The sequence below is a fragment of the Mustela nivalis genome (assembly GCF_964662115.1).
Source record: "Mustela nivalis genome assembly, chromosome: 9".
Lineage (NCBI taxonomy): Eukaryota > Metazoa > Chordata > Mammalia > Carnivora > Mustelidae > Mustela > Mustela nivalis.
Window position 1 is genome coordinate 51,589,977 of NC_139028.1, and position 12,352 is coordinate 51,602,328.

The following is a 12,352-nucleotide window of genomic DNA, read 5'->3' on the forward strand; positions in this document are numbered from 1 at the left end:
ACAGTAAACCTATACCAGAATGGTTGGCCAGAAGGGCACCAAGCTGGGGACACCTGGGGGGCTCAGTCAGTTAAGTCTGCTTTGGCTCAGGTCAGGATCCAGCCTCACGTGGTCATCAGGCTCCCTGCTCAGCGGGGAGCCTGTTTCTCCCTCTGCCCCCTAGCCTACCCCACCCCTCACCCCCACTCATGCTCTCTCCCTCTCTCTCTCAAATAAATTAAATTTAATTTAATTTAAAAGGGGCACCAATGAGATTCCCCCGAGGTGCCAACAAAATCCTGGGTGTGTCTTCAACTAAAAAACTCAGAAAGCATTGCTTTGACCACTTGTGGCAATAACCTGATTTCCCTCTGGAATGATCTACCTCTGGAATGTTAACATATACAGTTCTCTGGGAAGGGATGGCAAAATTCACCAGGAGGCACAGGCAGGTCCATAGAAAATGTTTATTAGGACACTATTCATTACAGATGAAGAAAAGACCAAGTTTCTTACACAACGTCAATGAGTAGCTGGGCTGGGTCAGCAGCACCTCGGGAGCCAGGAGGAGGCCGGGTCCCCCATTTTCAGCCCCCAGTGGCAGCAGGGTTCTGTAGGGGCAGGAGGAAGCCAGGGGGAGACCCTGCCTATGTGACTTCATTAAGGGGTGAAAAAGCAATCTTTTCCTGAAAGCACCAAAACAGCACGATAACTTTTCCCTCTAAAGTAAAAATAGGTAGTTTCACCATCATACCTAAATACTGAAAAAAGAAAAATTGTCCCCAGGAAAGCACGGATCCAAACTTCAGATATTATATGAACAACCGGGAGCCATGCAGGTGCTTGTTGAGGGGCCACAGGTTGCTCTCACCCACGTTGGAGGTGCGCCTCTGGCACTGTTTGCAGCGCCGGTACTTCTCACACTGGTCCAAGAGGAAGAGCTTATCTGACGCCCTGAGGAGAAGGGAGGACGAGCAGCCATCATTAGGTGCCCCCTGAGTCTGTGCCAGGGTGGGGAAGGTGGTGATGGGGGGCACTGGGGTAGAAGAGAGGCAGAAGAGAAGTCACACCCACTCCCCACCCTCCAGGGGCTTACCACCCACCTGGGATGGCCCCCTGCAGTCCCTCCCACCCCCTACACTGCTCCCTGCAGCTCAAGCCAGCTGGGCATCTCCTGCTTCCAAACCTCCCTTTATTTGATCACAAAAACTCCTCTGTTAGCTTAAGTCAGGCCGGTGTTTGCTTTCCTCATTTTACAAATGAAAAAAAGTAAGACAAAAAGATCAGCTGCCTTTTCAAAGTTAGTGTTAATTCTCAAAGCCATGACGAAACTCCCTAACTCTAGATGGTTCGTGGATAGCTGGGGAGAGGCGGCAGGAGTCTGAAACGTGGCAAGATGATGTTCTTGGTTGGTTCCATCATGGGCATCTCGGTTTCCCAGTTGCCAGTCTTACGAACAACCCCCTGACTCTGCTCTTAAATGACTTTCAGCCTTTGATGTGTTCAGAGGGAGTCTGTCTCCCTATTTCTAACTAGTTATTTCCAAGGAGAATTCCTGCTCTCCTCCCCCATGCCTCCTTACCCCGCAAAATGACAATAAAATCACCCTACATGGAGGCTAAGATCGGGGCGAGATGGAAAGCGTGTCACATACATCACGCATTCTCCAAGCCCATCTCCATAACAGGCATTTCTAATACACCAGAGCAGCAGCTCCCACCGAAACCAGGATTCTCTTGTCCACCAGGTGTGCTAGGCAGCCACAACTAATGAACTGAAGTTGGCCCTGGAAACCTGTCTGCCATCCCAGCGTCTCAGCAAAGTCAACGAGGAGCAGAGGGGGTTTTTCCGCAAACAGGGCCCTTGAGGTTCCAATCAGGAATCACCTCTCGAAAGCTTTCTCCTCCAGGTCCCGCTGCCTCTTCATTGCAGCACTGCTTTCCCAGTCCTCCTGCAAGCTCTGGTTGATTCTGTTCACCCGCTCCAGCTCAGCATTTCGGTCTGCCAGGCGCCTGGAGAGAACAGCATGGTCTGCTTCTATTTACAATATAGGGAAGGGCAGGCACCAACCTTGGGAGCCCCATTCCCTTTATGGTAGATTAAACAGAAACATTCTGGTTTTGTTCACTACTCTTTGAAATACACTGAAAGGCATGAACACAGAACGAGGAAAAATACTAAAAACATTATAGCTCTCAAATAGTTTATGGGTCTAGGACCTTTCATCTTCAATCCTGGTTTAAATTAGCAGAATTGAAACCTTTTTCAAGTTAAATGCAGCCTTTTAAAGCCATTCATTTCCTCTGAAGCTAATTTAACTAAACTGAAGAATCATCTCAAATGGATTTCCTATACTTTAGGTTTCTTTCCTTTTATTCCAGTCTCTCAGCTGTCAGTAATCAGCCCACAAGTTGCCACAGGCATGTTACAAGGCAGAATAGAGAGGAATTTAAATGAATGAATTCCCTAGAGAGGGGAACAGAAACAGAAGTGACCAGGTAAAGGAAAATCAAAATCAAAAAAAAAAAAAAAAAAATACTTAACATTGTGAAGAAGGTAAAAAGAGAGAGAGAGAGATACTGGTGAAGGTCACAATATCAGAGAAGTAATTGCAGAGTCTCTCTCCAAGTACCATGCCCCAGAATTCCCAGTGCTAAATGTCTCTATTACTGGTCTCCAGATGCTCAGCCCTGCTGTTATGAATCATCTTAAAGCTGGCTCTAATTATTTATGTGTGTGTATTTCTTGCCCAACTGAAACTCCTACCTTCAGTTCTCATTAAAGTCTAGAAAGGACTTCACTAAATATGACTGTTGAGTTAGCCCGCTCTCAGGGCTCTGTGTTATAGGCAGCAACTGCCACTAGGTGTCAGGACCCTCTGATAAAAATCGGTCAAGTACTCAGCCACCGGTTTGTGTATCCTGAGAGCGCAGCCACATTTTCCTCTGATGAGCACAATTCAACAGTTCAGCTACTGTATGGTCATTACAAAGATTAAATGAGATAATATACACAAAGTGCCAATGCCTATCACACAATGGGAGCTCAATGACCAAATGGTACCTGCCATATAAACTTTTTTCCCTTTTCATTGTATTTTTTTAAAAGTAAAAATCCACACAGGGGTGCTTAGGTAGCTCAGTCCATTAAAAGCCTGTCTTGGGCTCAGGTCATGATCTCAGGGTCCTGGAATGGAGCCCCGAATCAGGGTCCCTGCTCAGCAGGGAGTCTGCTCGTCCCTCTGCACCTCCCCTCTCGCCCCCTCATACTTTCTCTTTCTCAAGAAAATAAATAAAATCTAAAAAAAAAAAAAAAATAGTAAAACCACATAACATAAAATTGACCATCTTAAACATTTCTAAGTGTGTAGATACATAGTATATTTACACGGTTGTGCAACCAATATAGCTCTTATAGTATAGCTCAATATAGTAACCAAAGTACTCTTTCCATTTGCAAAACTGAAACTCTGTACTTATTAAACAACTCCCCATTCCTCCCTCCCCCTAGCCCCTGGCAGCCACCATTCTACTTTGTTTCCATGAATCTGACCACTCTGATTACCGTACAGAAATGGAATCATACATTTGTCTTATTATGACTGGCTTATTTTACTTAGCGTGATGTCATCACTGAATGTGTTGTAATTTCCTTCCTTCTGAAAGCTGAGTAACAGTCCATTGCATATATATAACATGTCTTGTTTATTCATCCCTCTGTGACTAGGTATTTATATTGCTTCCATTTCTTGGCTGCTGAACACTGTTACGAACATGGGAGTGCAAATATCTCAAGATCCTGCTTTCGACTCCACCAAAAAAACCAAAAAAAAACTAAACAAACTACCTGAACTGATCATTTAATTCAGTAAGGTCACAGGATACAAAATCAATGTACAGAAATCTGTTCCATTTCTATACACTAATAATGAAGCAGCAGAAAGAGAAATTAAGAAAACAATCCCACTGGGGCACCTGGGTGGCTCAGTCAGTTAAGTGTCCCACTCTTGATCTCAGCTCAGGTCTTGATCTCAGTGTCATGAGTTCAAGCCCCACGTTGGGCTCCACACTGGGCATGGAGCCTACTTAAAAAAAGGAAAGAGAAAACAATCCCATTTTCAATTGCACCAAAAAGAATAAAATACCTGAGAATAAACAATGAAGGAGGTGGAAGATCTGTACTTCCAAAACTATAAAACATTGATTAAAGAAATTGAACACAGGGGCTCCTGGGTTGCTCAGTTGGTTAAATGTCTGCCTTCAGCTCAGGTCATGATTTCAGGGTCCTGGAATGGACCCTGCTTAGTGGGGAGCCTTTGTCCCTGCCCCCCTCCTGCTCATGCTCTCTCTCTCAAATAAGTAAATAATATCTTAAAAAGAAAGAAAAGAATGAAAGAAATTGAACATAAACAAATGGAAAGATATTCCATGCTTATGGATTGGAAGAACAAATATTGTTTAATGTCCATGCTACCCAAATCCATCTACAGATTTGCCACAATCCCTATCAAAATACCAACATTTTTCACAGAACCAGAACAAATAAGTCTAAAATTTGTATGAAAACCACAAAAGATTCTGAATAGCTAAAACAATCTTGAAAAAGAAAAACAAAGCTGGAGATGTCACTATTTTAGACTTTAAGTTATATTACAAAGCTGTAGTGATCAAAACAGTATGGAACTAGTACAAGAATAGACACACAGATCAGTGAAACAGAATAGAGAGCCCAGCAATAAATCCATAACTATATGGTCAATTAATCTTTAACATAGCAGGGAAGAATATCCAATGGGAAAAAATCTCTTCAAATGGTGTTGGGAAAACTGGACAACAACATGCAGAATAATGAAACTGGACCACCTTCATATACCACACACAAAAATAAACTGCAAATGGATTAAAGACCTAAATGTGAGACCTGAAACCATAAAATCTTAGAAGAGAGCATAGGCAGTAATTCTCTGACATTGGCTATGACATATTTCTAGATATATTTCCTGAGGCAAGGAAAACAAAAGCAAAACTAAACTATTGGGACTATATCAAAATAAAATATATATAAAGAACTTAAACAACTCAACACTAAAAAAAAAAAAAAAAAAACCACCAAGTAAAAAAAATGGGCAGAAGATATGAACAGACATTTCTCCAAAGAAGATCTACAGATGGCTAACAGACATTAAAAGATGCTCAGTATCACTCATAATCAGGGAAATTCAAATCAAAAACCACAATGAGGTATCACCTCACACCTGTCAGAATGGCTAAAATCAAAAACACAGGAAACAACAAATGCTGGCGGGGATGTGGATAAAAAGGAACCCTTGGGCACCATTGGTGGGAATGCAAACTGGTGCAGCCACTGTGGAAAACAATATGAAGGTTCCTCAAAGCAATATCCACAATAGCCAAACTATGAAAAGAACCTAGATGTCCATCAACAGATGAATGGATAAAGAAGATGTGGTATATATACACAACGGAATACTATGCAGCCATCAAAAGAAATGAAATCTTGCCATTTGCGACAACATGGATGGAACTAGAGTGTATCATGCTTAGCGAAATAAGTCAAGCAGGAAAGACAACTATCATATGATCTCCCTGATATGAGGAAGTGGTGATGCAACATGGGGGCTTAAGTGGGTAGGAGAAGAATAAATGAAACAAGATAGGATTGGGAGGGAGACAAACCATAAGTGACTCTTAATCTCACAAAACAAACTGAGGGTTGCTGGGGGGAGGGGGGGGTTAGGAGAAGGGGGGTTGGGTTATGGACATTGGGGAGGGTATGTGCTTTGGTGAGTGCTGTGAAGTGTGTAAACCTGGCGATTCACAGACCTGTACCCCTGGGGATAAACATAAAAATATATGTTTATAAAAAATAAAAAATTAAAAAAATAAAGCTAAAGAAAAAAAAATTAAAAATAGAACTACCTTACAATCCAAGTAATCACATTACTGGGTATTTACCCAAAGGGGGGTAAAAAACAACACTACTTTGAAGGGGTATATGCATCCCTGTATTTACTGCAATGTTATTACTATAGCCATTTATGAAAACACCCCAAGTGTCTATTGATGAATGGATAAAGAAGATGTGGTGTAGGTGGTGCCTGGGTGGCTCAGTGGGTTAAAGCCTCTGCCTTCGGCTCAGGTCATGATCCCAGGGTCCTGGGATCGAGCCCCGCATCGTGCTCTCTGCTCAGCAGGGAGCCTGCTTCCTCCTGTCTCTCTGCCTGCCTCTCTGCCTACTTGTGATCTCTGTCTGTCAAATAAATAAATAAAATCTTAAAAAAAAAAAAAAGAAGAAGATGTGGTGTATATAGGTGTATATATACACACACCCACAATGGATATTATTCAGCCATAAAAAAGAATGAAATCATGCCATTTCCAACAACATGGATGGGTCTAGAGAGTATTATGCTAAACAAAATAACTCAGACAGAGAAAGACAAATACCAGATGATTTCACTCATATGCGGAATTTAAGAAAACAAAACAAATGGGTGTGTGGGTGGCTCAGTGGGTTGGGCCTCTGCCTTTGGCTCAGGTCATGGTCTCAGGGTCCTGGGATGGAGTCGGGCTTTCTGCTCAGCAGGGAGCCTGCTTCCCCATCTCTCTCTTTCTGCCTCTCTCCCTACTTGTGATCTCTCTCTGTCAAATAAATAAATAAATCTTAAAAAAAAAAAAAGAAAAGAAAAAGGAAAACAAATGAACAAAGGAGCAAAAAACAATAGACAAGCCAAAAAAAAAAAAAAAAATCCAAACCAAAAACAAAAACAAAGAACAGACTCTTAGCTATAAAGAACATACAGATGGTGACGGTGGCAGGGTAAGATGGGAGATGGGTGAAGTTGGTAAAGGGGATTATCTTGATAAGCATTGAGTAATGCAGAGAGGCATTGAATTATGAATTACTACATGGTACACCTGAAACTAATATAACTCTGAATGTTAACTACATTGGAATGAAAATTTTAAAAATAAAATAAAAACTTTAGTTTGAAGAAATCCTGCTTCAAATCTTTTGGATACATAGAAGTGGAATTAGTGAATCATATGGTAATTCTATTTTTAATTTTTTGACGAACTGCCATGCTGTTTTCCAGAGTGGCTGTACCATTTTACATTACCACCAACAGCGCACAGGGTTTCTATTTCTCTACATCCTCGCCAACACCTATTATTTTCTGGGTTTTTTATAGTAGTCATCCTAACAAGTAGGAGATAGTATCTTTCTCTCTGTGTTTTCTTTCATTTGTTTAGTTTTGGTTTTGGTTTTCTTTCTCTTTCCCTTTTATAACATAATAGCATCTTAATGGTTTTGTCTACCAGTAAACAGACAGTTTTCTTCCTTTCTAATCTTTTGAATAGTCTAAAAGAAGTACTTGTTAAATGTTTCACGGTGCGTGTGATATAAGAAAAAATCTATAATTAGGGACACCTTGGTGGCTCAGTCGGTTAAGCATCTGCCTTTAGCTCAGGTCATGATCCCAGAGTTCCTGGTATTGAGTCCTGCATTGGGCTGCTTGCTCAGTGGGGAGCCTGCTTCTCTCTCTGCCTGTTGCTCCCCCTGCTTGTACTCTCTCTCTCTAATAAATAAAATCTTTAAAAAAAAAAAAAAGAAAAAGAGAAATCTATAATTATTCTTGATTTGGACATTTCACAAAGAATCAAAGCACAGTATTATAATACAAGATAAATGAGAGCACATTTCATCTTTGCACTTGTGAAACCTTATGACACTGTTCGCAAATGTATGTTTTCTTTTCATAAAGCCCTAGGGGGAAGAAAAGATAGCCATCTTATTCGTCTACGTTACAGGGATATATACATCTTAAACAGTAAAAGATATTTTCCTACATCTGCATGAATGAGTTGCAAAGGGAGAGTGAACAGTTTGCTAACTGCTTACTTCATTCAGCTGCCATAGACTTGGCTCTCCAGGATAGATATGTGATCGGAATCAAGTTATTAAATTGCATGATACAACCACAGCTACATTTGCAATCTTGCCATCCTACTGGGGTGCCTTTATTCACTGGAGTGGAGAATCCCTCTCTCTCCGGTTCAGATAAGCAAAGAATCAAGGAAACATGAACTACTTCCTGCCTTATAGAGGCAAAAATCTAATTAAATGCTAAATGGTGTCTATTCCAAACAGGACAAAGGAGGGCATCTGGCCGCCGAAGAAGGCTCACCTGTGCACGTTTCAGAGTGCAGAGATCATTTGTTAAGGAGCAGCTACCTCACCGTGGTTTTGATGTTCTTTCCCTTAGTGATTAGGGAAGTTGAGCATCTTTGCATATGCTTTTTGGCTACTATTATATTCTTTGTAAAGGGAGAATTTTAAAAGTCAGTTTAATTTAGATGCCAAGCAAGTGAGAAAATGAACTGGGCCACAGGGGAGACCACGAGGATTCTCACAAGACTGGTGGAGCGAACTCGCCTTACCTTTTTAGAAAGCAAACTGCTGGTATCTGGTAATATTTAAAATGTGCCATACAGTTGATCCAGCAGCTCCGCTTTTAGGATTTTATCCAACAGAAACAAAAGAACCAATATAAAGATATATATTTAAAATGTTTAATGCAAAAGTTGTTGTAATAGCAAACCAGCTGGAAGCCGAGTGAATTTTCATCAATAGTGTAAAAGTTAAATTACAATAATTAAATTAATTAAATTTTATTATGATTAAATTATAGTAATCCATGTTATAGATGTTATGCTGCCAATAAAGAATGAATTAATTTTGCTTCTGTGTACTGACCTAACTATAAATTAATAATGCATTATTAGGTTAAAGAAAAGTTGGGCTGCAGAGTAATGTATACGATCTCATAGGTCTTTTCATTTACAAAAGTAAAAGGAAATTTTCATTTACAAAAGTAGAAGGAAAATATATATGTGGGTATTGTGTGAAGATATTTGTAAAGAGTAGGAAAAAATATAGAAGGCTGGGGGAGACTATTAACCTTGTTTTATTATACCAGTTGACTTATTTTAATGAACATGAATTGTTCTATTTTTTATAAACAAAAGCAGAAAAGTTTAAAGAAAAAGAATACTGTAGGAGCACCTGGGTGGCTCAGTGGGTTAAGCCTGTGCCTTCGGCTCAGGTCATGATCTCAGGGTCCTGGGATCGAGCCCCAGATAGGGCTCTCTGATTGGTGGGGAGCCGCTTCCCTCTCTCTCTGCCTGCCTCTCTGCCTACTTGTGATCTGTCAAATGAATAAATAAAATCTTTAAGAAAAAAAAAAAAGAATACTTTAGCAGGCCTGTTTAGATCACACTGACTAAATTATCTCCTCTGAAAGTGACCCTTTACTTGCCACAGGAGGCTTTAAGATGACATCTTGAGATGAACGAGAGACAGGGAAGTTGGAAAAGAGTTGAGTGAGGGGGCTCCTGGGTGGCTTAACTGGTTCAGTGTCTGCCTTCAGCTCAGGTCATGATCCCAGAGTCCTGAGATCGAGCCCCGCATTGGCCTCTGCCTGCTTCTCCTTCTCTCTCTGCCATCCCCCCCTCCAGCCCCTCACTTATGCTTTCTGGCTCTATCTCTCTGTCAAATAAATAAATAACATCTTAAAAAGAGAGAGAGAGAGAGATAAGTGAGAGAATCTGGGATACCACATGAAGGATATAGAAATGGAAGACAAGGATCTGACCCATACAGAAAAGGGGGGGGGGGGTCTGTGACCAGAGCTTCAACAAGAGAGATAACCAACACCACAGTTCATATTTGTTCAGACCTCTGCAGTTTCCAAAAATGTTCTCAAATACGTACTCTCATGTTTTTCTCACAGTAGAGGATAGGTAGGAAAAGAGGGCTCAAAGACCCCACATGTATTTTGGCCCAGGTCATACAGCTTGGAAATGGCAGAGTTTAACACCACTCATCATCAGAGAAATGCAAATCAAAACTACAATGAGATATCACTTTACACCAATTAGAATAACTAAAATCAAAATGACAAGAAACAAGTGTTGGCAAGGATGTGGATAAAAAGGAACCCTCATGGAGTATTGGTTGGAATATAAATTTGTGCAAGCACTGTGAAAACAGTATGGAGGTTCCACAAAAAATTAAAAATAGAACTACCATATGATCTAGTAATTCTACCTTTGGGTATTTACCCAAAGAAAATGAAAACACTAATGCAAAAAGATACCTGTACCCCAACATTTACTGCAACATTGTTTACAGTAGCCAAGATATGGAAGCAACCTAAGTATCTATCAATAGACAAATGGGTAGGAAAAATGTGGTATCTATCTATCTGTCTATCCATCCATCCATCCATACACACACACACACACACACACATCATGGAATATTATACTGCTATTAAAAAGGATGAATTCATGCCATTTGAGACAACATGGATGGACCTAAAGGGTTTCATGCTAAGTGAAATAACAAGTCAGACTGAGAAAGACAAATACCATATGACTGTAAAAAATATGAATAAACAAACAAAAAGCAGACTCAATAGAGAACAAACTGGAAGCCTGACAAAAAGGAGGGGCATGGAGGGTCAGGCAAAATGGGTGAAGGGGAGTGGGACTTATAGGCTTCTAGTTATGGAATGAATAAGGCAATAAAAGGCACAGCATGACATCGTTAAGAGCAATTTACCAGGACAGATGGTCGCTACTCTTCTGGTGAGCATAGTAAAATGTATAGACTCATCAAATCAAAAGGAAAGAAAAAAAGAAACTGGGTGTCTGATGGTTGAATTTTCATATATTTTCACTGATAGGGCATCAAGTCCTGCCTTGCCCACCCTGCCACCTTCACCATACCTCGCCCGCCCTAAGTACAGCTCACTACATCAACAGTTCTTTGAAGGAAGGGGCTTTATTGGAGGCTGAGAAAGAGCCCCAGTTTCAGGTGGGTGTCTAGTTGAGCACAGCAGCACGTTTGTCGCTCACATTGTATTTCCAATGGATCGTGCTGACCTGGACAACTCTTTTAAGAAGCTGTACTGCAAAGGGAAGGGAAAAACATGGAGCGTTAACTGGAGGGAGGAGGAGGATCGGGTCTGGTTGGTTGGGTTTTCTAATCAATGACTTTTCTTCATGGGGTGAATTGTAAGGACAAACCAAGGTGAAGGATTTGATAAGCTCAGAACAATATTTTGCACACAGTCACTCCTCTGTGTGTTCACTATTATTTTTGCTTCTTGCTGTTGTAGGAGGGAGAGAGAGAGAGAGAGAAAGAACAGGAAGATGGAAAGGGGAGCAGGAGAAGGGGGGGAAGGAGGAAGATCTGGGCTCTCTCACTCTCTCTGTGTCCTCCGAAGCATCTGCAAATCCCGCTTCTGTTCCACCAGCTGCTGCAGGATGGTTCTCCTCCTGTGGCTGGCAGCGGCCTCCAGCTGGTGCTTCATGTAATTCTGTTCTTGCTTTTGCTTTTCCACCATCAGCTCACCCTCATCCTTACCAAAGATGGGCTCACTAGAGTCTGGCTCAAACATGGGAAGTTGCAGGGGTTTGTTCTTTATCTGAAACAGGGACACACATCGTGCAGACCAGAATTCTACCAGGCAATAAACCGTACGCACAACACCTCAGCACAGTAAAATACCACCCCCCCCCCACTTAGAGGAAGGAACGAGGGCCCCCCAAACCACAAAATGGGTAACATATAAGGCTACTCATCACATGAGAGCTCTTATACAGATTTTTAGAATGCTACTTGAAGCACAGCATAATTTTTAAGATAACAGTTGTCCCCTTACCTGCGCATCCAAAGCTCTCTTGTAACACTGTGTTTCTTCCATCTTATCTTTTATATACTGGGCTCTTTGTGCAGCGAGTCTGGCAGTTAGGAGTAAGAGAAGCGGGGTGCACAGTGTGTTACTGTCTCTGGTCATAGAGACTAGCAGCACTAAAACCTGTTTCCTAAGTATCAATAGGAGTGAGAGACTGGTATATAAAAAGTGGTATTTCTGCCTAGAGCTTTCATTTTAATGAAGAAAGGAGGAACAGATCCAAAGGCTAGTGGAAAGTGTGTTGAATACAGGACAGACAGGACAGATGTAAGCAGGGGATTGACCATTCTGTCCAAACCCACTACCCCTGAAACAGGTAGCCCTCCACCCACCATGCTTTAGAACAAAAACCTAGATAGGAAAGCAGGAAGCGTCTATTCACTCTATAAAATGATTCACCATATGATTCCTTTTTAAGAAAAGTGATCTTTCCTGTTATAAATTATGATTCTGTTACAGGCAACCCACAGAGAACCCACATGATCCATAAAGTGAGTATAATGGAACATATACATTTTATAGAAAAGTAAATCTTTGGTCATAAAAACCAGTGTGCTCTTTAAGAGTCTCTTTCCCACTACAGTAACC

General features: G+C 41.2%; 1 protein-coding gene across 4 annotated transcripts in view; it reads right to left on the minus strand.

Moving 5' to 3' along the window:
• Positions 1-428: 428 nt before the first annotated feature.
• CCDC81 (coiled-coil domain containing 81) overlaps positions 429-12,352 on the minus strand; it is a 43,202-nt gene continuing 31,278 nt past the window's right edge. For 3 of the 4 annotated variants that reach the window (XM_082749083.1, XM_082749080.1, XM_082749081.1), the window contains 4 exons: positions 11,732-11,810; positions 11,274-11,494; positions 1,866-1,991; positions 429-933 (listed from right to left, as the gene is read on the minus strand). In XM_082749083.1, the coding sequence (XP_082605209.1) occupies positions 792-933; positions 1,866-1,991; positions 11,274-11,494; positions 11,732-11,810 (568 nt within the window). In that variant the 3' untranslated portion in view covers positions 429-791. Of the gene's footprint in view, positions 934-1,865; positions 1,992-10,820; positions 10,976-11,273; positions 11,495-11,731; positions 11,811-12,352 lie in introns of those variants that run through there. The other variant, XM_082749082.1, reaches the window with a different exon arrangement.